Genomic DNA, 27151 nt, shown 5'->3' with positions numbered 1-27151 from the left:
GGAATCATGCAAGTTTCCCTCAGAACCTATTAGATTCCAGGTCTGGTGTACTGAGTGCAGATTCGAAGGTAGTTGAGCACAGTCCTTGCATTCACTCTTACGATCCATTGGAACTCCTAGGAGAGTTAAGTCACGAGTTAAAGTTGGTGAGGGCTAGGGCTCCCGGTGTTTTGTACGCAGAATGCCCACAGCTTGCATTGAAGTAGCGAAGTTAAATCAGCCATGTAGAGAAACATCCTTAAATGCAGAGAATTTGAAATGTACATTGAAATCGCTATTAATAATATAGTACATCTCAAAATGACCTTTTCCTCTTACTTCCCGAAGTGCGAGACCCTAGTCCTCATGAATCAGCAAGACAAAAAAATTAGAAGTAGTTTAGTCCAGTTTGTGGCTGGTGTAATGACCACTAAAACACAAAATCAGTAGATAGGGGTTCCAGTCAGTTCTTCTAACTCACTGTATGACTTTTTAAATGAATCGCTTAAAAAAAACGGAATTGTTTAGCATCTCTGGGGCCCTGGTTTCTTCCCCGGTGAAATAAGGCAATTCAAAGGTACAAGCAAGTGATTTCATCCAGGCCTGGGATAGCAGATTATAATTTTAATTTTGGAAAGATTATTGCAGTGAGGGAGACCGTGTTGATTCAGATTATTAAAGTCCTTTGTTGAGTGCTTTCTTCGTACAAAACACCTCGAGGTGTAAGAAATAACAAAAATTTTGTGCCCTCAAAGGGTTGAGAGTAATTAGCAGGTATTGGTTAGTGGTAAATTGTAGTTAAAACACTTTGAGGTTATTTCATTTTTCTTTTTTTATTTGAAAAAGTCCTCAGGGTAGTAAGTTTTCATGGTAAAGATTTATGCAAGGCGCACGCACACACACACACACAGATGCATATAAGACAGTGTATAAACCACAATAATATACTCAGTTTTATATCACTTAAGGTTGTCCTGATTTTACGTGACCCTCATAATGCTCTGTATTTTTTAAAGGAAAGATTCCACATTTTCTGTTTTCTAGGGAAAATGGCCAAAATGTTACAAGAAATAATGGTTACAAAATAAAACCGTAGAGAGGGTTATCTTATCCGCCTCAGAGTTACTTGAGTGATAGAATTCATATGAATTAAATTAAATTAAATTGTTATAAAAATGAAAAAATCATGAAGCTTAAAGGTTTAGCAAAGAGTCTAGTACGTCTAAACTGAAAAGAAGGAAGTTCTGTTAAGATCCTCATGTTATGTGAATGTTAAATATCTCAGAACAGTGATCAGCTGCTTTCCATCTCCAGTAAGGATAAAAAAAGAAAAATTGAATTTATGGGAAGGCTTTCATTCAGAGGTAAGCAAGAACTTGAAGATAACGCATTATGTAATCACTGGCATTGGTTTTTGAGGCTTTAGGCAGTTTTCTTTTTATTTTAAAATTTTTATCTTTAGATCTTTAGGAATCTTTAGGAAGGCATCTTACTCTGTTTTTAAAAGATAACTGTTTATTTCCCCACGATCGATTCTTCTCTGCATGCTAGTGTTGAGGAAGCCGGTTTAAGAAGGAATGCCTGGCTTCTCTCACCCTTTCTCGTTCATTCATTCCGCCAGTGTTTATGTCAGGCACGGACTGTTTGCTGGGCTAGATGTTGCCATAGAGCACATTGATGCGGAGCCTGCTGCCTAATGAGAAACGGACAGAAGCATAAAGCCCCAGTGTATCACAGTAGTGATGCCCTCCATGTACTCATGCCATGAGTTGGCTCTTGTCATAGGCATGACTGACTTTCATTACAAATGACACCCGTGACTGTGTGACATACCAGTTTTTGTTTTTTTTTTTGTTTTTTTTTAAGATTTTATTTATTTGACAGAGATCTCAAGTTGGCAGAGAGGCAGGTGTGGGGGGAGGCTGGAAGCAGGCTCCCTGCTGAGCAGAGATCCCAATGTGGGGCTCGATCCCAGGACCCTGAGATCATGACCTGAGCCGAAGGCAGAGGCTTTAACCCACTGAGCCACCCAGGTTGCCCCTTACATTTTTTTAATCAGTGAAGCATAGTTGTCATAAAATAGACTCATTGAATAATTTATTCCAGAACTGTGATTACTTTTCACAATGAAGAATTAATACATTTAATTGATCACTAAAGTGATGCATCCTGGTGCAAAGTTTTCTGCTTAAATTTATTTCTTTAGGGGGCACGTGGACGGCTCAGTGGGTTAAGCATATGCCTTTAGCTCGGGTCATGATCCAAGGTCCTGGGATCCAGCCCTGTGTTGGGCTTTGTGCTCCACAGGGAGTCTGCTTCTCCCTTTCTCTCTGCCCTTGTCCCTGCTCATGCTCTCTCTCTCACTCACGCTATCTCTAAAATACATTTTTTAAAAATCTTGAAAAAAATGTTTATTTCTTTGGGCTCTTGCCATTTTTCTTGAATATTTACTGAACTCTTATTGTAGAATAGCTGTTGACTCCTTGTGTCTTTATGATGCCAGTTTTTTCCTAATATGTGGTACTTTCTTTGGTCTTCTTTCATAATTTCCTCCCCTCAGAACTTCAAATTTCAATGAATGGTAATCTATTAACCTTCTTCTTTGTCTTGTTTCAAAACTGAGGAAGTTGTCTGCTATAAATCTTTAATCCGCTGGGCCCAGGTTATTTGGAGAGGTAAATAAATATTTTGTGGGGTTTTTTATTTTGGTTTTTCTTTTATTTTTTACTTTATTGATTGATTGATTGATTTTTTAGCAAGGTTTATTGAGCGATAGCAAAGTGATAGCCCAAAGCTCCCGAGGAGGGAGGAGACCCGAAAAGGTTGCCCTGTTTTTGTGTTTTTACAGACTGCTTTTCCTGGATTATGTTTCCCTATCCTCAGGCCTCTGAAGAGCAGTCAGCCAGTCAAATGAACAAGAATTTCCTGAGCACCAAGATAAAGTGAAAGATACAGTCATTAATCTAAATAGGGAGCAATCTAAGAAGGCTAGAAGTAAAACTTTTTAAATAAAGTTCAAATACGGTGGAAGAGTTTTCACGGGCCAGGATGAGATCCGTGCTGAAGTTTGTACGAGAGGAACTGTGGCATGAAAGGAGAACATGGATGGAGTACCCAAGAAGGCCCTACTGAGTTTCAGGAGGAGGTGGAATTGAAGTCAGTGTTTGGGTTGGATTTCAGTAAACTGGGGAAGAGAAGTAGGAGGATTCGGGGTGTGTGGAAAGACATGAGCAAAAAAGCAAAGATTCTTTGTGCAGGAGCAGCCTTGTTGAGATTGGGGTTTTCAGTTTGGAGATAAAGCAGCCACACCAGAGCGGTTGAGGAGCGACCTGACCATCAGGCCTAGGAGACAAGTCTGAAAGCAGTGGGATGACCAGGAGGCGGGCCCAAAGTCCACTGCAGTACTGGAAAAGCGAGCTGGAAAGGACCACAGCTCAGAAGTGCTGTGCCTGTGGAAAGCCAGGTCTTGACTGCGTACTTAAAATTCCCAAGGTAGACTCTCCACGGCTCAGGATTACAGGGGGAAGAGTTGAGGATGACTCGGACTCTGTGACAAATGGGGGCTTAAGCCACATTGAGCAGAATTAAATTAGGTTGTTTTTTACATCATTATGATGGCGGTCTCCTACTGTATTGCTTGGAGTAGGAAACTGGAAGCTAGTATTTAAGAGAAAGATAGAGACTTGTGATAAAGAACTCAGTTATCAGCTTCATGGAGGCACAAATGCCAGTTTGAGGAGGTAATAAATCTCAAAGGAAGATACGAGGAAAATAAGAGCATCTCGGGCTATAGTACCTTAAGTGTGTCTTTCCTCTGTAAGTTATCTGTGGGTGAGAGATTCTGCGAGCTCCCCTGTTGCTCTGGGCCCTTCTCTTCAGGAGGCATAGTAGGAAGAGCATAGACTTTGGACTCAAGCTGGGTGTGAGTCTGTGACCCTTGGACACCGCAGTAGTTGTCAGGTATCTGGCTCACAGGAAGCACACACTCAGTGTTCGTCCTTGACACGAAGTGAGTGAGTGAGGGATGAGAGGAGCAAGAGGGGCCCGAAAGGGAGGGAGGTAAAGAGTCGAGCTGGGGAGTGTGACGTTTCAGAACAAAAGACAGGGGTGTGAGGTTAGTGGGGTCAGCCCTACAGAGACAGGCAGGAGAACAAGGACTGACAAGCTTGGTTTCCATTTAATGTAGTTAAATGGAAATTAATTCACTACTAATTTCTGCAAACTCTGTGAAAACTTCCTCTTACACCACCAGCAGAGTGTGGCACTGAGTAGGAGTTTGTTACATAGCCGGTGGATAGATGGATAGAAGGAAAGGAAAGCGCACTTTTCAGAGGACATTTTACTTTTGAAATCAGAAAAAAATTATTTCAAGCCAATACACTTTCAGTAAAATATAAAACATATGTGACGATTTCAAGGAAACGAGATTAAAAATGAGAATTAGGTCTTATGTGAGTCTTTGTTCCACATCATGAATATGTTGATCAAAATTTTGTTTTATACATGATATGCTGTTCTCTTCAGACAAGAGAGAACAATTAAACAATTTTGAAACTGAGCTGAAACCACAGTGAATTACAGTAAGTTTTAAAGTAATGCAGCCCTATCTCTTGGTGGCTGGGTTGCTTTTTTTTTGTTTTGGGTTTTTTTTTTTCCCTAAACTTACTAAACTAAAATGCCTCTTATTTTGAAAAAGAAGCCTAAAACTAAGATTTTAAGGAATTGCAAACAATCCTTCATTGTGTAATTGGTAAGGGTTGAGTTTTGGGGTTTTTGGTTTTTTTCATTAGTATTTTGGGGGAAAATTTTTTCCAGAGATCTTCCAAAGAATTATAGCATTTAAGGAAACACCAAAATCTGAATTCACCAGGATCCTCCACAGAAACAGAACCAATAAGATGTATAAACAGAAAGATGTATTTTAAGGAATTGGCTCATGCAGTTATGGAAACTAGCAAGTCCAAAATCTGCAAGACAGGAAGGCAGGCTGGAGACCCAGGGAAGAGCTGCAGCTCAAACCCAAAGTCAATCTGCTGGCAGAATCCCCTCTTCTGGGCACGTCGGCCTTTGTTCTCAGAAGGCCTTCAGCTGATTGAACAAGGCTCACCCACATTATGGAGGGTAATCTGCTTTCCTCAAAGTCTGCGGACTTAACTTAATCTCATCTAAAAAATACCTTCACAGAAGCATTTAGATAATGTTTTAACCAAGTATCTGGGCACTGTGGCCCAGCCAAGATGACACAGAATTAACCACCCCCAAGTTTACCCCCAGTTCAATTTGGTACCCGTCTTTATCCCCTTAAACCATACTTAATCTCCAGATAACAATTAACAAGGTCTTTAATCCACCTAACATGGTATAACTCTCCTGGGTACAACCAAAAATGCACAAATCCCTTCCCCAGAAGAGAAAGCAAAGTCCTTAGGTGACTGACTCTTCTCCTTGATCTCCTGTAACTCAAAGACTGGTGTAGCCCTAACAACACTGAAGTACTCTGATACAAAGTAAGGGTAACTTACGTACCTGGTAAGGGAACAAAGAAGGAAGGAAACAAAGATGTGTAGATATACACACACACATACTCATAACAAAATAGGGTAACTTCAATAATTAGTCTTCGTTTCTGTAACTGGTCACATACTTCATAGCTGGTATTTAACTACTTTCTTCCACTACCCATTCTGCATTTTCTTTGCCTTCAGCAAACACCTCAGTTGGTCCTGGTTCTTTACTGGATAGGATGACCCAAACCTCCTTTCTTTCTTTCTTTTCCTTTTTTTTTTTTCTAAACCTCATTTCTGAAGAGTCTTGGGCCGTAACTGGTCCTACCTGGATTCAGTTTTTATAGCTTTCCATTAACCTTAACCACAGGGCAGAAGAATACAAAGAGATGCCCTGGGGGATCTCCTTTAGTGCAGACATACTCTGCCTTACCTCTGCTGTGGACTAGCAGTCCAGTGTCCCCGTGGTAGTCAGGATCAGTCACCCCAGCCAGCACCATTACTCCCTTCTTGGCCTATTAAAGACATGAGGAGCCCAAAATGGCCAGGTAACAGTCTTAAGTTTATTGGAATCATCATTGTAATTTAAGTTCATTTTCTAAATATGTCTTTGAGTAGGGACACATTTATTCTAAAATACACATATTATGCAATTAATTCACCTGCAATAAAGTGAAACAGGGTATTGGGCAGAGATAGCATGCTGGGGTCATTTGTCATCAAATTGGGGAGGCAAGATTCCCTAATGTAATGTTCCTGATCTTGAGCCATAGATGGATTCTTTTTTCATGAAGGAAAAAAAAATGCTAGCAGAAGTACTAAGTGCTGACTTATAGCCTTTTGATATTAATTTACTTAAATATGCACAAATGTTACACAAGATATAAAATGTTTATGGTTACTGTATTTCTGTATGAAACTGAAACTCACTTACAAGTAAAGTACAAGCAAAACCACAAAAGCAATAAAGTTCAAAATTAACAGCAAGTGAATGTAACGGATAGATTTTGCCAGAACTCGCCTGCTGCTCCCCAGGGGCATGGGGCCAGTCCCGATGGCTGTGACACAGCCTAGTCTGTCTTCAGCTTCCCAAGGCGCTTGCGCCCTGCGTCGGTCCTGCTGCCCCCGCTCGCCTCCGGTGGTGTGGCTGCGGGACCTCTGCGCCATCACAGCTCCCCCCAACCCTCACATACTTGGGCATCACATACACCTCTGTGCTTTTCTCACTCGCCTGTGGCAGCTAAAGCTGGACACTTCGGAACATCCTCAGTCACGTAGTCGCATGGTGTTCAAGTCTCAAATCAGTAAGTGGCTTAGTCTTAATGACATGAAGATGTCTCATTTGTAATTATCACTGCAAAAGAGTAGTTTTCCTTTTTAGCCAACCTAATCAAAATGATTACACTGGCAGATATGGAACAGTTTTGGGTGAATGTTGTCATCTTGGTGTTAGGGCGTGCCAGCCTGGGTAGCTAGGCATGTCCATGAACTCACTCAAATAAGTACTCTGATAATCCTGTTGGATGATGGAGGCCAAAAGTAATCACAAAACAAAATAGAGCACTAAAATCGTATGTCAGTCCTTGCTTCATGGCCAGCCAGATAATTATGAATATGCCTTTGTTCATTGTTTGTAGAAATTATCCAACCAAAAAGATTCTGTGAAGAACTCACAGTCTCCCAAGAATATAACTACGGACCCTCAGAGGTCTGTGCCTCCCAATCTGAGAAACACTAATGTGTTGGGGAGAAACCATGAGCCTTGAAGACCTGGGGACAAGCCGTGAAGTGTTGGGAGAACTTAGGCAAGTCACTTGGCCTCTCTGGGCATCAAATTCCCGATCTGTGGCCGACTTCCGGGCCAGGTTTGCTGGACTTCAGAGTCCCTGCTCTTCCTTCTTCAGTCAAAAGGCTTGGACTTTGAGTTTCCATAATTTTATGTTGGGCTTCTCTTTCAGTCAGCAGTCCTGACCAGAATGTGTTGTGTGACGGTGGGCTCCCCAGGAGGGCCACATTATTCTTTGAAATTGTACTGATGATAAAGCCCTCACTCTTTTCCGTTATAGATTCTGATTCCCAGCATAGCCACGAAGTGATGCCTCTCCTCTATCCTCTCTTTGTCTACCTCCATCTCAACCTGGTCCAGAATAGTCCGAAGAGCACAGTGGAAAGTTTTTACAGCCGCTTCCATGGAATGTTTCTGCAGAATGCTAGCCAGAAGGATGTCATTGAGCAGCTACAGACCACTCAAACCATCCAGGACATCCTGTCTAACTTCAAGCTTCGAGCATTCCTAGATAACAAGTACGTGGTCCGTCTCCAGGAAGACAGCTATGACTACCTTATCCGCTACCTCCAAAGTGACAACAACACCGCCCTGTGCAAAGTCCTCACCTTACATATCCATCTTGACGTGCAGCCCGCCAAGAGAACAGATTACCAGCTCTACGCCAGCGGCAGCTCCTCTCGAAGCGAGGGCAGCGGCCTCGAGCCCACCGACATGCCCGCCCCTATTCTGCAGAACGAGGCTGCCCTGGAGGTCTTGCAGGAGAGCATTAAGCGCGTCAAGGATGGCCCTCCCTCCCTCACCACCATCTGTTTCTATGCCTTCTATAACACAGAGCAGCTGTTGAACACTGCAGAAATCTCCCCAGATAGCAAGCTGCTTGCTGCGGGGTTTGACAACTCCTGTATAAAACTGTGGAGTTTACGATCCAAGAAGTTAAAATCAGAACCCCATCCAGTAGACGTGTCCCGCATCCACTTGGCTTGTGACATTCTGGAGGAGGAGGTATGAATATCATTTTTCTTCCCTACACCTGCCTTACTAATTTGCTTAGAATTCTTAGCACATATGACAGCTCTTGTGGAGAATGGACTTCATTATTTCCTCCATCGTGTAGCTAAGGCCAGACTAATACCTGTGTAACCTGTAACCGCTGAATTCCTGCTCATGCCTAACCTTGGAAGAGATGAAAACTATGTTTAACAACATTAACTGAACATTATTGATTGGTCAGTATTTATTACTGTCTGAACGTGGATAACACTGCTAAGCCTAATTAAAGGCCTCTAGCCAATATTAAGATTTACAGTAAGTGTGTGTGTGTGTGTGGTGTATGTGTGTGTACATTTATGCAAATATAAACAATTAGAAGTAGGATTACTGGGTCAAAGGGTCTGCATTTTAAATTGTGATGGATATTGTCACTTGCCAGTCTCATCGACAGTAACAAGAACACTGGTTGCTCTTCCCCTCACCAGCACGGGGTGTTACCCGCCCGAGGCCAGGGCACGTCCTCTGGCTTCATGTGCTCCAGGGCATTCCCCAGCCCCATTTTGAAAAGTGCACAGGAAGTATAGTGGCTATTTTATCCATCATTCAGTGTAATGGTTTGGGGTGGTTGCTGAAAAGCACAGGCCAAGTGGCCTGCGTTTCAGGTCACAAACTTGCACAAAGAGAGAGAAAATTGAACTTCACAGAGTTAACTTCCCCTGCGAGTGGCCCACAAAAGCTGAGAGCTAGAATATTTTTTGTCATCTTTCCACTGAAATTCAGGTAGTTCTGCCTCAGGTTACTTTCCATGGAAAATTATTTACACGGTGTAGAAAAATTAAGGAGTCAAAACAAAACAAAACCAACATTCAAGGTAATTTCCACAGGTGACAAGGATACCAAGAATATTAGATGCACAAAATAAGCCTTTTTTTCTGATTCTCAATCTCTTAGTCACCTTCCAGTTAGCATGGTCTTTGAATCTTTGTTTCTTGCAACTCAGACAATATAATTAGAGGAGTTTGTTGTGATGAGTAAAAGGCCTACATTCCAATGTACGCACTTTGATTTCTAGGATTTTATAGTACCCTCCAAAATTTTTTTATTGCACATGTATTTGAGTTTTAAAATTTGCTTTCCTAGGAGATAATTGTAGCCTGTTGAGCGTTCTTCACATACAACTGAAGGACGCTGCCATCATTCATTTACAACTTTCTGTAAATACAAGGAAAAGTACTTTTCACTGACTTTATTCCGCTGACATTGTGTTGGGAGATTATTCTCAGCATTACAAATTAATATAAAGGAAGATAGCAAAGACAGAAAGGTAGATACAAAGAGGGAAAGAACATTAGACTAAAAAAATGTTTAAGATTCTACCCTGGGTTGAAAATTAGCTCTGTGACGTATTCTGTGAAGATTTCCAGACTTTGGAAGGTATGCATTTGAAGACCCAGAAGTAAAGAATAACATAATGGATTCCAGCAAGTGAGAGAAATTCAAGCAGGCTAGAGTTGGGAGGGCTTACATAGGGAGCAGCCGGGCACAGGCTGTACTGGGGATTACGGTGGCCTGAGCTAAGGGAGTGGCAGCAGGAGAGAGCACAGGGGCTGATGAGAGGAGAGCTCTGGTGGGAGGTGCTGTTCCACTCCAAAAGAAGATACTTTGTTTAAGTATCTTCCTGATGGAGTCCCGGTTGTCCACATTGAAAGTACTGTAGATTCTGCTACAGTGTAAAGGTATCGCTTTCCTTGTGAACAAACTTTTGTTTCATTTTAGAACTAAAGTTGCGATCTTCTCATGTTGTCTAGGAGTTTTCTGTTTGGGATTTCTACATCCCCCACCCATTTTGTTATAGCAGTTCACAAAAGTTTTTGTTGTTGATGGGGTTCGGGGGGGGGTGGTTTTTTGGTTTTGGGGGGTGTTCTTTGGGTTTTTTGATTTGGGGGTTTTTGGGGGGGGTTGTTCCTGACAAGGAACATTTTGGGAAAAGCAAGGTAAAAATCAGTTCTGGTAGTTAGTTTTTAATATTTCTTCAATGAGAACTTGGACTTTTTGTTTTCCTTAGAGAATTCACAATTAAAATAGAAACTCTTAGTGCAGAGGTCACACATTCACATACCTGTAGAATCCGAGCAGGTAACTGTAAACTTTTAAAGCTACCTGGATCAAAGAGATGGGAGGAAGTATGAAACCGCATGAAAACCCAACTAAAAAGCCAGTTTGCAACCTCTACCTTAATCTTTGTGAAGGAATAGCGGCTGCATAAATTAGTGGATAAAATGTTTTACTGGTGGGTATTTAAAATGTTGACCAGACCCACCGATTCCATTTCTAGGTCTATACCCAAAGGAATTGAAAACCTAAGTCCCCACAAAAACTTGCACATGAACGCTCGAAACATCATTATTCATAATTGCCCAAAAGTGGGAGCAGCCCAGGTGTCAGCCAGCCGAGGCAGAGAGAAACAAAATGGCATGTATCCGCGTAATAGAATATTGTTCTGCCCTAGAAAGGAGTACATCTACATGAGACATGCTGTGTTGTGGATGAGCCTTGTAAACATTGTGCTAACTAAATAAAAGAAGCCAGCCACAAAGGCCCTCATGCTATATGATTCCGTTTCTAGGAAATATCCAGAATAGGCATATCCATAAAACAGAAAGCAGATTGATGGTGGCCGGGGGCTGGGGACAGGGAAATAGGCAGCACTAATGGGTAAAAGGTTCTTTTTTGAGGTGATGAAAATGGTCTGCAGTAGAGAATGGTGATAGTTGCACAACTCTGTGAGTTTACTAAAAGCCATTGAATTATACTTCCTAAAAGAGTGAATTTTGTAGTACATGAATTATATCTCCGTTTTAGAAAGTCAAAAACAGTAATCAAAATCTTCTATGAGGGCATAAAATTTTCTCTATTAAGCCAAAAAAAACTGGATCTACAGCACTGCCCTTAGCTTCTGATATCTGCAACTTAAAGATATTTCTAGATTAACCTTTGAAATGCTATTAATTGGCATAGCGGTGCCCCTCCTCCTGCTCGGACCAGTAGCCCCCGTATTGTCCGAGACCCTCCGTCCTCTGTTCCACACTAAATGGAGTTGGAAATGAAGTCCAACTTTTACCCTCGTTGATTGGTAACTATGTATTTTTAATATGTGAGCAACATGGCAAAACCACAGATGCCAAATCAAGGATTTGCTCTTCGTTTCAGGGATGTGTACACGATCACCCTCGTCACTGCCCACCTCCCGCCCTCCTAGGCCAGCACTATACCACCAGTCCTGGGTTCATGCACTGGCTAGTGAGCCTTCCCCCAATCCAGCAGTCTCTAAGTTTCAAAAGTAAAGAAGTCAGTGTTGTATAAAATTCAGTTCTGGGATTTGTATATAAAACGGTCATGTAGGTCTGTGCTGGCTTAGAGGAATATAATGTGAGCCATGTTTGTAACTTTGATTTTTCGAGTAGCCACGTGGAAAAAGTAAAAAGAAATAGTCAATTAATTTTAACAATGTATTTTATTCAATCCAGTATGGCCAAAATATTATTTCAACGTGTAAGCAATATTAAAAGATTATTAATGAAATCTGTTACATTCTCCTTTTTTGTCCTCAGTCTTGGAAATCTGGTGTGTTTTACACTCACAGCACATGTTCAGCTCAGCTAGCCGATAGCCGCCTTTTCTAGTTCAGGCCGCCGTCATCTCTCCCGGAGAGAGCAACCCCCCCACTTGCTTCCAAGTCTTAACCCAGCCCCAAGCCCAGCCAGATTTAAGTTCTTTCAGTTCCATTGGAAGCTGATGTTGGGAGAACAGCCCAAGGCTACATTTCAGACCCCAAAAAGTACCCTGGAGCTGAGCTGAGGCACTCTGAACCTCCTAGGCCAGGAGCAGACGTCTGTAACAAGTCTGAGATTTCTAGGGCCCCCGTGGTCTAAAGCAGGGCTTAGCAAACTGTGGCAGAGGGGTACAGAAGATAATGTTTGAAAGTCTTTTTACATTTACTTTTCTTATTATTTTTAAGTTTCTTTATGCATGTTGTATAATGTACATAGTATGATTTATCATGACACGAATATACTTGACAAATTAAAAATTCGTGTTTGGGATGCATGCCCATCACTCGAGGGTGTTCAGGCAGTTGTAGGGAATTTGGGGTTTTGCCCTGTGAGCAGGGAAGGAAGGAAAGAGAGAATCTGGGGCTGGGCATGTGTGAATCAGCTGCTTGTTCAGAGTTTTAGCTCTGTGCTGAGGCCCTTGTGGGACTGGGTTGAGCCACAGAAGAAAATGTGGCTGGGTTATTTTAAGCTGTGGTCCTGGCAAAGGGCTGATAGCGATAGCCAGTATGAATGCTCTGGTTTCCCATCTCCTCCATAGAGTCCACCAGGCACTTGTCCGTGTGCTCGAGACAGTCATCAAGACCCCTGGGAAGTGCCAGCTTGACTCCTGGCGCACCACCACCACCGCCCCTGCCCCCCCCCCACCGTCCCGTCTCTGAGCTCGCTGTTTAGGTCCCCACTAAGGAGATGAAGACCCGCTTCCCTAACTTCTGCTCCAAACGAAGACCACTTAAGCCTCAGAGATGATAACGGGCCCTTTAATCCACCACTCCCTTCCAAAGGGTCTCAGTGTAATTCATCTGGGGTCATTTTTTGCTCCCACGGTTTTTATCTAAACTTTCTGGTGTACAGCAGTGAGTCATCCTTGAAATTTTGAAGTGTTGTCATAACCTCTTTTGAAAGGAAAATTACTAATATTCTTGGTAACACGCGGTAGAACGTTAAGCTCCCAAATGCTTATGTAGTTTTAATGTTGAGTGTCTGGAATAGCCATTTTGAATATTCATGGACATCAGTGTTTATTTTCTCTTAACTTTTTCTGAAATCTGTACACATTGAAGGCGTTTGTTTTATTTTGAATTTAATAGTCTTCAAATGGGAGTTAGAAAGATGCAATTTTCCTGTACAGGAACTTAAGGCCCACAGACATATTTATATCAGCTAACCAAGCCGATTGGTTCAGGACTCTTCTTACTCCTCCTTCTTCTGGCATTGAATGAAAACCCATTTTAATTTGTGAATTCTTGGGTAGAGATAGCTGTAGCGTTAAGGAGCTTGTCTGTGAGGGAATGAAGGGAAAACGGATTTTGAACAGAGATACTGTCCTTGTGGGGAAGACGGTGAGGAAGAGGGACTCCCTCCCTCGGTACCATGAGTGCTTGTCTTCTTGTCTGTCCCCACACATGGGAATTTAGTTCCAAGAATCCCATGAGTCATTCGGCTTGTTTAAAGCCATTCTGAACCCAGGCCTCTCTTGGGAAAATGTTTGAGACCCTCCAGAAAGTCAGAGTTTTAAAACTTCATCTTTCTTTCTTTTTGGACACTGGCAGTTTACGCCTGTCACAAGGTGTGAGTGTTGCTTACTGATAACTGCCCCTTTCTGGTCTGCTGTTTGTTCCGATATGTCCAGGCTTTATTTTGGCTAACCTCCTACACCAGTTTCGTGTAAATTTAAAGTGAGACCATGTCTACCTTCATCACTGACCCCACTCATGGGAGTAATGAACGTGCCAGAAATTTTCTTAGTGGATTCGAAACAGAGAGCAATGTGGCTTAGAAAGCAGCTAAAACCAGCAGATGAAGACAGACCCACAGAATAAAAGAATCTGAGAACTTAATGTAAACTCAGCAGTAAATCTTTCCAAATTATGTCTGTCAGGATTAACAGTAGAAGTTACCGCAGGCCATCTTTGAAGCAGCCTTGGAAACCTGTTCCGCCCAGCCTGACAGTAAGGTCCACAGTCGTTACCGTGTAATGATAGCTTGGCATTTGTGTACTTTTAATTTGATTGAGTCTTAGCTGCAAGATGGACTTGAGGAAGACAATTTGTAAGTTGCACGAGACTTTGTGTTTCCTTGTGCAATTGTGAGTTGTTTTCCTGGGGTCGCCCTTATGGGCAAGACCACTGTCATCTACTGGGCAGAGGCTATTTCCCAAGTAGTGGCTTTTTTTCCTTTCTTTCTTTTTCTTTTTGCTGGACTGTTTGGTTTTCATGGCAGACCACTAAACATGTTTCCCTTGTGTGTCTCTCTGCCACCCGCCCCTCCCCCCACTGTCCCCAGGATGATGAGGATGACAATGCGGGCACAGAGATGAAGATCCTCCGGGGACACTGTGGACCAGTATACAGCACAAGGTTCCTTGCAGACAGCTCAGGGTTGCTCTCTTGTTCTGAAGACATGTCCATTAGGTACTGGGACCTCGGCAGTTTCACCAACACTGTGTTGTACCAAGGACATGCCTACCCTGTGTGGGACCTGGACATTAGCCCGTATAGCCTGTACTTTGCCAGCGGGTCCCATGACCGCACCGCAAGGCTGTGGTCATTTGATCGGACGTACCCGCTGAGAATATATGCCGGACACCTGGCAGATGTGGACTGTGTCAAATTCCACCCTAATTCAAACTACTTAGCCACGGGCTCGACCGACAAGACTGTCCGGCTGTGGAGCGCTCAACAGGGCAACTCAGTGAGGCTCTTCACGGGCCACCGCGGCCCCGTGCTCTCTCTTGCCTTCTCTCCCAACGGTAAGTACTTGGCATCAGCCGGCGAGGACCAGCGGCTGAAGCTATGGGACTTGGCCTCTGGGACCCTTTATAAAGAACTGAGGGGCCACACGGACAATATCACCAGCCTCACCTTCAGCCCGGACAGCAGCCTGATCGCGTCGGCGTCCATGGACAACTCCGTGCGCGTCTGGGACATTAGGAACACGCACTGCAGTGCACCCGCCGACGGCTCCTCGGGCGAACTTGTGGGCGTGTACACCGGGCAGATGAGCAACGTGCTGAGCGTGCAGTTCATGGCCTGCAACCTCCTTCTGGTGACTGGACTCACACAAGAAAATCAGGAACATTAAATTTTTTTTTTTTTAATCTTTGTCGTAAGGGACTGGGGCAGTCGTGGAAAGCCTCCAGGCTGCCAGTCTTAGGACACATCAAGATCGAATCACTGACTGACTGTGAAAGACTCCCTGCTTCTCCCCTCCCCCCCCCCCGCCTCCATCCCGTGCAGACATCCTGAGCTCGTCACCCCTTCGCTTGCTGCCCCCCCCCCCATAATGTCGAAGGACCGGAGGGGGAAGGTGCTGTGATTGGACATGAGACGGAGAAGGAAGAGGCTCCGGAGGTCAGATTGCGAGTTCTTACAAAGATCCCGCCCGTGTCCTCGTGTGAGCACCTTCGTGTCTCTGTCTCATTCTCCCGCGCATAAGAGATGCTGCTTACCTCGCCGCCGGGTGCTGCGTTTGGTTCGAGGAAGGTTGTAGCGCACCCTTCCGAGGAGCGCTGCCACCTGCTCACGGCTGCTCCGTCGGCGGCTGGGGCGGGATCTCCACTGGTGTAGGAAGGCGGGGCTGGGAACGAGGACCGGGGCCGGGGATCGTCCTGGCAAAAAGTCTCTCCTTTTCCGTACTTACAGAGAACCAGGATTTTTTATTATTATAATTATAATTATTATTATTATTGAGAAGAGGAAACCTAGCACTGGCAGAGGGGCCGTCTCTGCTCTCATCTTTCAGGTTTTACTCCTGGCACTGGCTGTGATCCTTGGAATCTTGAGGTTCAGGGAATTCAGAGAATTGGGTAGCACAGTGTTTGGGGAGAAAGGGAAACTTCCTGGGTGATGGACGGATCACTCCAGCTGACATGTCTAGAAGTGGGGTGGGGGGGGAGGGTTGGTCTGAGAAAGTCCTGGGCTCCCGCAGTGATGGTGGGAGAGGAAGAGGTTCCTCACGGCTGCACTTGTATGAACAGTTCTCTCCCCCGAAAGGACAGATGGTGGTAAAGAAATGAAAAGGATTGGAAGCGATACGTCAAAAGATAGAATTAGAAGATGTGAAATTTCCAAATGCCCATTTATTTGGAGGTGTGAGGCTCTCTCAACGTCTTCTCCTCCTGCCCTCATTGGCTCCCACCTCCTGCATTGCAATAGCGGTTTAACGAACACTTTGTGAAACAAATCGTAAGTACATACGCACGCATCCAAAACTGTGCTTTGAGGATAAAGCGAGTTCAAATTCGTGGAAAAAAGGATTAAATATTTCTGTTTTCTGAAAAGAGTTATTTTGTATTTTGTTTTCTATTAAAATGTATTTAGTTTCCAAAAAAAGACAAAACAAGTGTTGTCATCTCATTTAAACCGTGAGGACAGGCGGGTGTGTGGTCTCTCCTGATGTGACGTGCAGCCCACCTGTCTTGGGGACAGTAGCCGATCGTGTCAGCCAGACGGGCCCCAACTCAGGGACACTCCCACCTGTCCCTGTGTTCTGTTCAGCTTACTTTGAATTGTGATTCCTCTTGGCGTTCACAGGAATTTTTGGTACCATTTACTACTGTTCACACATCCAAGATGGGCAGTTGCCAACAGGAGACAGCGTCTATTTTACCATCTAGACAAATTTGGGAAGATCCCGCCTCTAGTTTTCTTTAATGATCCCCATTATAAAATTTCTCAGGGGCTTCAACTCTGCTCTGTAATTAAGTTAAACTATTTCTCAAACAATTCCAGATAAAAGACTCGTTCAAAAATTTAAATGATGCCAGAATTTTTTAAATGTACTGTGAAACAGAATTTCCTGGCAAGAACACCAAGGATTATGAGGAAATTAAAGGAAGACTCTAGAATTCTATGCCAAAAAAAAAAAAACAACAAAAACTTTCTTTAGTTGAGCCTTAGATACTGATTAATAGGAAATGTTTCTCATTCATAAAAACTGATGTATTTGAAATGTTTTAAGAAGGGTCCGTTAGTGCCTCAGCCAGCTTTCCCTTCCACGTAGTGTGCAGGGAAGACGCCCAGATAGAATTCAAATGTGTTCTTATCTACAATAAGTGAGCTCTTTGGTTAAATTGCCTGGTATATTGCTAGAACCAATAAAATCCCTAAATTGGGCCGAATCATTCTCAGAAGTGAAAATACCACTGATAATGGATGATTTGGAAAGGCTTTGTGTTTGTTTTTTAATGCAAAAATTTTTTTGAGTAAATACAAAAATGTATTAGGTTGCTCAGTCTTCAAATGACTGATCATGTATATACTTTGTTATTTGAATTCAACCTTTTAGTGTTCTGCATGTTTGGCCTCTTTTTTTGAACTAACTTTAGTGTGGGATAATTTAACTTTATAGAATGCCCCTCACAATGCTCCCAGAATCTTAGAACTATCATAAGGGGTACATATGTATGTTTATGGCCACAAGGATGCATAAGAACACACTCTTCGCGTTGCTGTCTTGCGTTTTATTTTCTCTTCAGAGCAATTCTGTTAGGCGGACAGGGCTGGTGATACTACCATTTTGTAGATGAAATAGCCAAAGCCCAGAGAAGCTCTGTTATCTATACATAATGTGGAACGGTCCCACAGCTTGGATGTGTTACGTAGAAGCTCTATATTCAGTATCCTCAAGTTCTAGCTGGAGGATACAGCCCTGATGATAGGAAAACCTTTTTTTATTTTTTATTTTTTTAAAGATTTTTTTTTATTTATTTTTTGACAGAGTTTGAGTACAAGTAGGGGGAGCGGCAGGCAGAGGGAGAGAGAAGCAGACTCAATGCTGAGCAGGGAGCCCGGTGTGGGGCTTGATCCCAGGACTCTGGGATCATGACCTGAGCCAAAGGCAGACGCTTAACAATGGAGCCACCCAGGTGCTCCAGAAAAACCTTTTTGGGGGAAAAAACCTTTTTTGGGGAAAATAAAAAACCTCCAAAAAGGAAATATGAATATATAACATATATATATAGTACTTACTATCTACCAGAAATCATCCCATGAGCTTTATGAAAATTAACTTTTTATCTCCATAACAACCCTGTGAGATAAACGCCATTTTTGTCTGCATTTTGAAGATGAGGATTCTAAGGCCGTGTTGGAGTAAGTCACTTTGTCAGAGGGTCACAGAGCTCATAAATGATGAAGCCAGAATGTCCATCTGGGAAGTGTGGCTCCAGAGTTCATGCCCTTCCCCAGGCTCTTGTCTCTCCTCATTCCCACAGTACCAGGTAAAGAGTGGCCTGAGGTTACTAGTAACTAAATGTTCCTGGCAATAGTTATAAGACTCATGTTTCCCTTTGCCAGATAAGTCAGCGGCATCTAGCAGGATCAGAAATTGGCAGCGAGAACAAACTTAAATAATATATAATTTAAAAAACTTGAAAATATTTAATTATTATGAACCACAATGATAAATCTCTGCAATGTATATATGGTGCAGGAAGAAAAGCAAAAACAAAAACAAAACAGAAAAAACAAACCTCTTGAAATTTCATAGACTGATAGGCTCAGGAAAACCTGACTGTAATTTCAATGTAGCAGTACGCTGGCCAAAAGAAAGAGAACGTTGAGACAAAGGAAAGTAAGAAATAGAAATGAAATGGGAATCAATTTGAAAATTTTACATTCAAGATCCAGCTTCTAAGGATAGCTGTGATTACTAGCTTTTCATTTGTTTTATTCATATATCAAAAATGTCTTGGTTGTATAAAAAAAATCCATTGAATATGTAGGCTTCTAATTTTTCTATTACCCAGATTGGTATTTAAATACATGGATTAAAAGATTAGTCTGTACTTCAACTTGTCTTTCAGTTAAATGTTTTAGAAAAGTGTCCATTATATCTATGCCCAGCCCACAGCAAGGATTCATATTATTGACCCCTACATAGCAACCAAATGAGTCTGAAACTGCTTTATGGTAAACAGAAAATCTTCATTATAGAATTTGAGGAATCCAAATGTTCCTTGGCAGTTTCACCCATTGAAGGACAACTTAGATACTTTCCCATGATTCTGAAATTCCTTAAAGAGATATCTTTATATTAACTATGTATCTATTATGATCAGACATTGTGTCAGGGGGCAGAAATGGAAGAGTAAGCAAAACTGGTTTGACTTTATAGTTTAAAGAGGGAAGCAGATATCAATCAAGTAATAAATGTATAATTTCAAATAGTAGGGAGTGCTACACTGGGTGCAGTGAAAGAATATGCCCGGGGATCTAATTTAGATGAAGCAGTCAAGGAAGGCCTCCCTGAAGAATTAGTAATGAAGCTGGGACCTGGAAGGCAAGCAGGACTTAGCCAGGCAGAGTTCGGGGAAGAATGGTCCAGACCCCACCTGGGAAAGAACCTGGTATACTCAAGTCCACAGGGGCTGAAGCAATGTGAGTAAGGAACAACAGCATGACACAAGTTTGGATAATTGGCAGGGCTTTGGGCCCCTTCAGAAGTTTGGCTTTTATCCCAGGTGGGATGGAAGCTACTGATGGGTGTACGACAGGGAAGTGATCCAGTCCAAGTTCCACCTTAATAATATCCCTGGCTGCAAGAAGACAGACACATTTGCAGTGGACTTGCACTTCAACAGGATAACAAGGCAACATTTGCGGAACCCATCTGTGCCAAGCACTGCAGGACACAGCCAACCGATGGAAGCCAGCTACCATGTTGTGGGCTGCCCTACGTGGAGTGGCCCCTCATGCAGTGAACCAGAAGCAGCCTCTAACCAACAACCTGTGTGGACCCACCAACCACCACACGAGGGAGCTTGGATGCAGATTCTGACCCGGTTGAGCCTTCAGATAAGACTGCAGCCTGCTGATCAACCTTGAGACAGAGCTAAGTCTACCTACATTCTTAACTGACAGAACCCGTGAGATGTCAAATGTCGTTTTAGATCACTGAGGTTTGGGATAATTTCTTGTGTAGAGTAGATAACTAGCCTATCAGTCCTATGCCATAATACATTCTTTTAACTGCTATGGTATAGAAAGTGAAATAATTACTGATTAAAACTGGCTGCTGTAAGGAATAGGGATTGGGGGTATGAGAGTGAGCAGGGGGGCCAATTAAGATCTTTGCAGTTGTCCAGGAGCGAGATGAGGATGGTGTGGACTAGAGTGGCCACAGTGGAAATGGAGAAAAGTTGACATCCGATGAACATGTTAGAGGTGGGTTGGCGAGACTTCAGTGGGTCGTATGGGGAGAAAAGACAGGAATCATGGATAAACCACATGTTTCTGGCATGAGCAGCTTGGTGGATAAGGTTACCACTTACTGTGATGAAAATCACAGATCAAGATCAAAGATCAAGAGTTCAGGTTGGGATCTGTGGAGTTGGAGGTGCATATCAGAGAGCCAAGTGGCAATGCTAGATCGGCATTTAGATAAACACACCTGGAGTCCAGAGCGGAGGTCTACCTTGACATGCGAGTTTCAGACGTAGATTCATTAGAGTGCTTTCTGCCACTAGGGACAAAAATCTGACTCCAAGTGGTTTAAAAATAAGGTATTTTATTGGTTCACATATCAGTGTAGAGGTCAGGTGGGTTTCACGGGCAACTCACTAAGGGCCCCACTTGTGTTCTGAAACTCCGCTGTGCTCTCTTCTGTGGTTGGCTTCCTCACAGCCTGACTTTTCCCAGTGAGAGAGGGCTACCAACAGCAGTGAAGGCCAGACTCTCCCCTCATTCATATCTAGTGGGAATGTGAGCTTACTGCCCATTCCTCACTCTTAGGAGCAAGGAAAAAATGTCCAGAAGTTCCAGCAAACATCTCCAACTTGCATTAGACCAGCTAACATTGAATCTGCCCCTGACAAAGGCAAGGGTCACTAGCATGTAGTTGGAATTTGAAGCCTTCCAAATGGACGTGATTACCAAGGACAAGAGCATAGCATAAAAAGAGAGGAGGGCTCAGAACTAAGTCTTAATGTTCTCTAGCTGGTACAGGTCAGAAAGGAAAAGCAGCCAACAAAGGAAGCAAAACAGGAGAGGACACTGTCCCAGGAGTCAAGAGAAGAAAGTACTTCAAAATAGGAGTGGTAGGGGAATGACTGGCTGGCTGACCTGGTGAACATGCAACTCTCGATCTCAGGACTGTAAGATGGGGTCCCATGCTGGGTGTAGAGATTGCTTAAAAATGAAATCTTGAAAAAAAGAGAGAGGTCAACTGTCCTGATGCTACTAAGAATTCAAATAAAGATTGGAGAGTATCCATGACATTATAGTAGGCAGGTGGCCTACAATCTGAGCCCAGCAGTTATGGTTGAGTAATGGAAATGGAAAGGACATCGGAACGGATTGAAGTGGAAAGTCAATAGAAACACAAATACGGACACTTCATTTATGACAGGTGATGCATACAGAGAAGGGAGAAGAACAGGCTGTCACCACAGGGCTAAGACAATTGGCAATCCATAGGGGGAAAATTAAATTGGACCCTTACCTCTCTATACACAAAAGCAGTTCCAGATGCACGAAAGAACATCCTCATGACCTTGGGATAGGAAGAAATTCCTAAAGGAACAAAAAGCCCTATCCAAAAAGGACAAGATTGGTTAAACTCAAAATATTCATTCATCAAAAGAACCACGGAAGAACTAATGGACAGGCCCTGAATGTGGGGAGATAGCTGTAATACAAGCACAATACAGAGACAAGTGTCCAGGGCAACATCGTGTGGTGGGATTGGCTATACAATAGAACGTTCTCTAGTTCTGTCCTGGCCTAGAGAACTTTGTGTGTGGACAGAAATGTTCTGTAGTCTCTCTCCTGTAGAAATTGCTGTAGAAATTGTAGAAATTTCCTGTAGAAATTGCTGTAAGGGGGGGACATTCTGTAGTTCTCTGCCATTCCATAAAGTAGCTACCAACCCCATGTAGCCATTGAGCATTTGAAATATGGAAAATATGGATAGTGTAACTAAGGAACTGAATTTTCTATTAATTTATATTTAAATTACCACATGAGACTAGTAGCTAACATCTCAGACTGCAGAATTCTAAACTATATGAAAAACAACAAATCAGTGAGGAAAAAAGCATAGGCAAAAGTCTTAAAGGGAAGCACTTCTTCAGAGAAGAAATTCAAATGGCTAATAAATTAGAAATTACTCAACCAGGGCACCTGGATGGCTCAGTGGGTTAAGCCTCTGCCTTTTGGCTCAGGTCGTGATCTCAGAGTCCTCGGATCAAGGCCCGCATCGGGCTCCCTGCCTCTCTGCCCACTTGTGATCTCTGTCTGTCAAATACATAAATAGATTCTTAAAAAAAAAAAAAAAGGCATCCCCGTTAAAAAAAAGAGAGAGAGAGAGAGAAATTACTCAACCTTGTATTACTCAGGGAAATGCAAATTTAAAACAACGAGGTACTGTTAAACACCCTTCAGACTAACAACATTGTAAAAGCCTGACAATGTCAAGTTTTGGTGCATCTGGACCAACCCACACTGGTGAGAATGTCAGTTTGTAACCTCTCTGTGGAGGGTGCGGTATTGCATACTAAACTGAAAAAAGTCAAGCTCTGTTATTCCCAGCAACTCACATCTACCAGGATACACAGAAGACACTGTCCATGACCACACTGTCTAACATTTCCCAAAGCTGGAAAAAAAATGCCCATGAATAGAAAGGACAATGACATAATAAAATAAATAAACATAAAAAAATAAACATGATAGCTGTAAGCACCAACTACAGTGTTGACTGAAGAGAGAGAAAGACAAGTGATTCCTACAGAATGGTTCCATTTACATAGAGTCCAAACCATCAAAACTGACCATATAGATTTTAGCATGTGTACGACGATGACAGAATTGTAGACAGGGAAGGGTCCTGAACAGAACGGGATGCCAGAGTACCAGGGATCTTCTGTTTCCTGCCTCAGGCAGTGGTCACCCCAACGTGCACTTGAGAACTTCATTAGGTGGCACAAAGAAGTTTTATTCTACTATATTTGAAACATTTCTGAAAGAATAGAGTTGGTGAGAAGCGGAGAGTGGGATGAGGGGAGCAGATATCTCTTGAAATCCTTAAAGGGGGGCAGAGACTGAGACATGTGGAAGCAAGGAAGAATCACTTCATTTGCCTGTTGTTTGGTTAACTGAAGTTCCTAAAACCGGGGCTTTCAAATGTTTACACCTCAACCCATAAGAAAATGTATTTTACATTGTGACCTAGTATGCACATACACTGGGCTTTATTAAACTAAGATTCCATTGGCTAGAAGAGGTACATTCTTCTATGTGGCATTTAGTTTTGCTGTCATCAAACGTGGAGCCATGCTTTCTTGTTGCTGAGAAGTTTCGTGTTTATTTAGAACTTTAAATTTATGTTTATTTTAAAAATTTTAGACTTACATAGGTTTTTCTCCAATGAGTGAAATACATTGGTATTGTGGCCCAAAAACCTCTTTACCTTGAATTCAGCTTTTTGAGCCAATCATCAATATCTAAATTCTCCCCTCTGTGCCCTTGAATAAATGTTGGATGAAGCATCTTAAAAGAGGGCACCACTGGGGCACCTGGGTAGCTCAGTTCGTTGAACATCCAACTCCTGATTTCAGCCCAAGTCCTGATCTTGGGGTCCTGGGATCAAGCCCTGCATCAGGCTCCACACTCAGTACAGAGTCTGCTTGGGATTCTCTCTCCCTCTCCTGCTGCCTTTCTCGCTCCTGCACACTCTATCACTCTCTCCCTCTCCTTCCTCTTCCCTCTGCCTCTCCCTCTCTCTTTCAAATAAATAAATAAATAGTGCTTAAGGGGCGCGGGGGGAAAGAGGGTACCACCATTGTCTCCAGGATTTTCTTCTAGGATATTCTTCAGGGTTTGACGTTGGCACCTTCTTTGTCTTAGGGGTTGACAGAAGGCTTTCCAAAAGCAACCAAACTTCTTATTCCTTCCTTAACTGTCCTCAAATAGTTTGCTGATGGGAATAAGGAGTGATCACAGTGTTGCAGTCCCGGCACCTGGACAAACTAACAACCCACTGCACGTGTCACAAGGACCACCTGGCTGAGAGCAGTGATAAAGTGTCATCCAGTTGTAAGTCCCATCCTGTCTTGATGCCAGAAATGTTCCAAAAAAATGTTTTAGGGGCACCTGGGTGGCTCAGTGGGTTGAGACTCTGCCATCGGCTCGGGTCATGATCTCAGGGTCCGGGGATTGAGCCCCACATCGGGCTCTCTGCTCAGTGGGGAGCCTACTTTCCCCACTCTCTCTGCCTGCCTCTCTGCCTACTTGTGATCTCTCTTTCTGTCAAATAAATAAATGAAATAAAATAAATCTTTTTTTAAAAATGTTTTAAATTAAATCTCAGACTCAATCACCAGAGCATGGTGCTGACAAAATTTCTATATGTGATATACTGTGATATATAACGTTTAGTATTAATAATTTTTTAAATTAATCATTTTAACCTACTCATTAATTTCACAGCCCCCTAATGAGTCCATTACATGGGAACTGGATAGCACTGCTCTGAGGCCCTCTGAATGCTGGGGAGGGGGGTCCAGATTGGGGAGAAGGAAGAACAAGTCATCTTGCTCATGGAGACAAGTAGGTAGAAGGGCTAGGGTCAGTAGTCCTGGGTACTGGCCCTTCCCCAGTGTTTATAGGTGGGGAGAAAGGAAGGAAAAGGAGAGGAAGGGAGGTTGTAAATAAAAAGAATGAGCTTATGAGCCAAAATGATTTATTTTGATTCACTCGGATTTATATTTTTGCGTAAGGTTTTGTTCAAAACACTCAGCTTTGACAGAGATATGATAACCAAAGTAAGCTGCTTAACCTCTCTAAACCTGAAATTGTTTTTTGAAAACACAAAGAAGGGGAAAAAAAATCAGAGAGTTCCATTAATGCTGGCTATTTCATCTGGGTACAATCCCAGTAATTGTGACTACTTCAGCCTGGTCTTGATGGTCCCATAGCCTGGCAGTGTTGCTCTCAATCTGGCCTTCTGGGGACATAGTAAGATGTGTGGTTTACACCCGCCAGCAGAGGGACACTGAATTCAAATGCTATGAAATGCGTGGACCTGTCAGAAAGCAGTATGGGTTTTTTTGGGGGGTGGGGGGTGGAGGGAAAGAAGGGTATTTTAGTTGCCTTGTTTACCTTGAGCTGGTGCAAGGGAGACAGCCCAGGGTTTATTTGTAGAATGTGGAACACTGTGGCCTAAGGAGACGAGGTGTGCTGTTGATGGCCAGCTGCGGTGAGGTGTGCCGTGGCCGTGGCTAAGCGTCTTGGCCTCTCTGAGCCTGTTTCCATCGCGAATGTGGAAAAAAAAAAAAAAAGAATTGAAGTAGCATTTAAGACAGTTAAATTTTCATAGTCAAATGGTGCCATAATATATAGTTAGCAATATGAACCGGAAAATCTAATTTGGTAAAATACCAAAAGTACGCAAAAGCGAATACATTTGCCTAGAGAAATCAAAGGTAAAATCGAAAGGTCACCTAGGCTTGATGAAAATCGATTCTGTCGATAGCTGCACGACTCTGAATATGAGAAAAACCCCTGGGTTGTGCACTTTAAATGGGTGAGTTTTAGGGTAGATGAGTTCAATCTTTATAAAGCTGTTGCCAAAAAAAGAAAAAATTCCAAAGATATGATACTGCCTCCAAATCATGTAACTCACCTATAACTGGGCCTCAGATGCTCACTGAATGAGCCAGTAATAAATGAGTGCGGAGCTCAAGGTAGCTGCGTAGTCATGGGAGGGAACAACAGGCCTCCTTCCGCCCTTGAGAAAACGTCACCTTGACTCCCTGCAGAACCGTGAAGCTAAACTCCACTGGAGCAGCGTCAGACATCAAGTCGACGATCAAGTTTTTATTTCAAACATATTTCTTGACTAAGCCAATATTACTGAGTTGATTAATGTTTCCAAGTTTGCCTCTATCTATAAAACAAAGGTGTTACTGAACTCTACCTCCGAAACTAATAACACCTTATATATTAATTGAATTTAAATAAAATTACTTTTAAAAAACAAAGCTCAGACCTAAATTAAACCACAAGCTCTCTGATGGCTCATTGAATTTATGTTGGTAAAATCCTTTGGCATTGGGGCGCCTGGGTGGCTCAGTGGGTTAAAGCCTCTGCCTTCAGCTCAGGTCATGATCCCAGGGTCCTGGGATCAAGCCCCACATCGGGCTCTCTGCTCAGCAGGGAGCCTGCTTCCTCCTCTCTCTCCCTGCCTGCCTCTCTGACTAGTTGCAATCTCTGTCTATCAAATAAATAAATAAAATCTTAAAAAAAAAAAATCCTTTGGCATCTCAGAATAAAACCGTAAGTAAGTGTAAGAAGGGACAAGGTACTGCAATTATTACTTGAGCTCAGAAAAATAAAATAAAGTGATTTGCAGTGCTATCAAGCTATATAATTCCGTGCTTAATCTACCTCTTAATCATCATCTTTGTTAAGGGCTAGTTATATAAAACAGAGAAGTCAACAAACCCCCCCCCCTTACAGGACAAAAAACTAACATTTCCATAATTAGAATCATTTCTCTTTTATTATAAGCTTCTAATCCCCCTAAAGAATAAGATCCCTAGTTCCAATGCTACTGAGAATCTGTCATCCCCAAAGTTTTGCACAGTCTTCGGAGAGTCCCTTTCTGTCTTATCTTCCTCTCTCTTAGCCAGTTCCCATGTCGTTTTCAAGCCTCACGCCTTTTCTCGACTTGCTAAGAGTTCCCAAAATATGACCATCACTCCGAATCCGACTTTAGACTGTGTGACAGGTCAGATCCTGCCACCTGAGCATGGCGCAGGGCCCGGCTCCAGCACGTGGCTCCTAGCCTGGCTCTGAAGACTGTTCTCAGCACAATGATCTGTGAGTCCTGGACAGTGAGGACAGAGCTGCTTGGGCTTCCTTCCAGCGGCAGTCGGAGCACACAGAGGGTCTGCTGACTGCAGCTGGGGAATCCTGAAATGGCTTTCTGTTTGTGTGTTGTGCCCATCCACACTGCGGTCCAAAAGCGCACCAGGGTGGCTCAGTTGTTAAGCATCTGCCTTTGGCTCGGGTCATGATCCCGGGGGTCCTGGGGGCCCTGCTGCACGGGAAGCC

At 43.0% G+C, this 27151-nt stretch overlaps 1 protein-coding gene across 10 annotated transcripts in view; it reads left to right on the top strand.

Moving 5' to 3' along the window:
* TAF5L (TATA-box binding protein associated factor 5 like) overlaps nucleotides 1–16426 on the top strand; it is a 29916-nt gene extending 13490 nt beyond the window's left edge. For 6 of the 10 annotated variants that reach the window (XM_046026362.1, XM_046026364.1, XM_046026366.1 and 3 more), the window contains 2 exons: nucleotides 7550–8274; nucleotides 14379–16426. In XM_046026362.1, the coding sequence (XP_045882318.1) occupies nucleotides 7550–8274; nucleotides 14379–15176 (1523 nt within the window). In that variant the 3' untranslated portion in view covers nucleotides 15177–16426. Of the gene's footprint in view, nucleotides 1–2827; nucleotides 3136–3160; nucleotides 3472–7549; nucleotides 8275–14378 lie in introns of those variants that run through there. The other 4 variants (XM_046026369.1, XM_046026368.1, XM_046026370.1 and 1 more) reach the window with 4 other exon arrangements.
* Nucleotides 16427–27151: the final 10725 nt, after the last annotated feature.

The sequence above is a fragment of the Meles meles genome, chromosome 13 (assembly GCF_922984935.1).
Source record: "Meles meles chromosome 13, mMelMel3.1 paternal haplotype, whole genome shotgun sequence".
Taxonomy (NCBI): domain Eukaryota; kingdom Metazoa; phylum Chordata; class Mammalia; order Carnivora; family Mustelidae; genus Meles; species Meles meles.
Note: the sequence above shows the minus strand (reverse complement) of the source record. Positions and strands in the feature narration are given on the sequence as shown.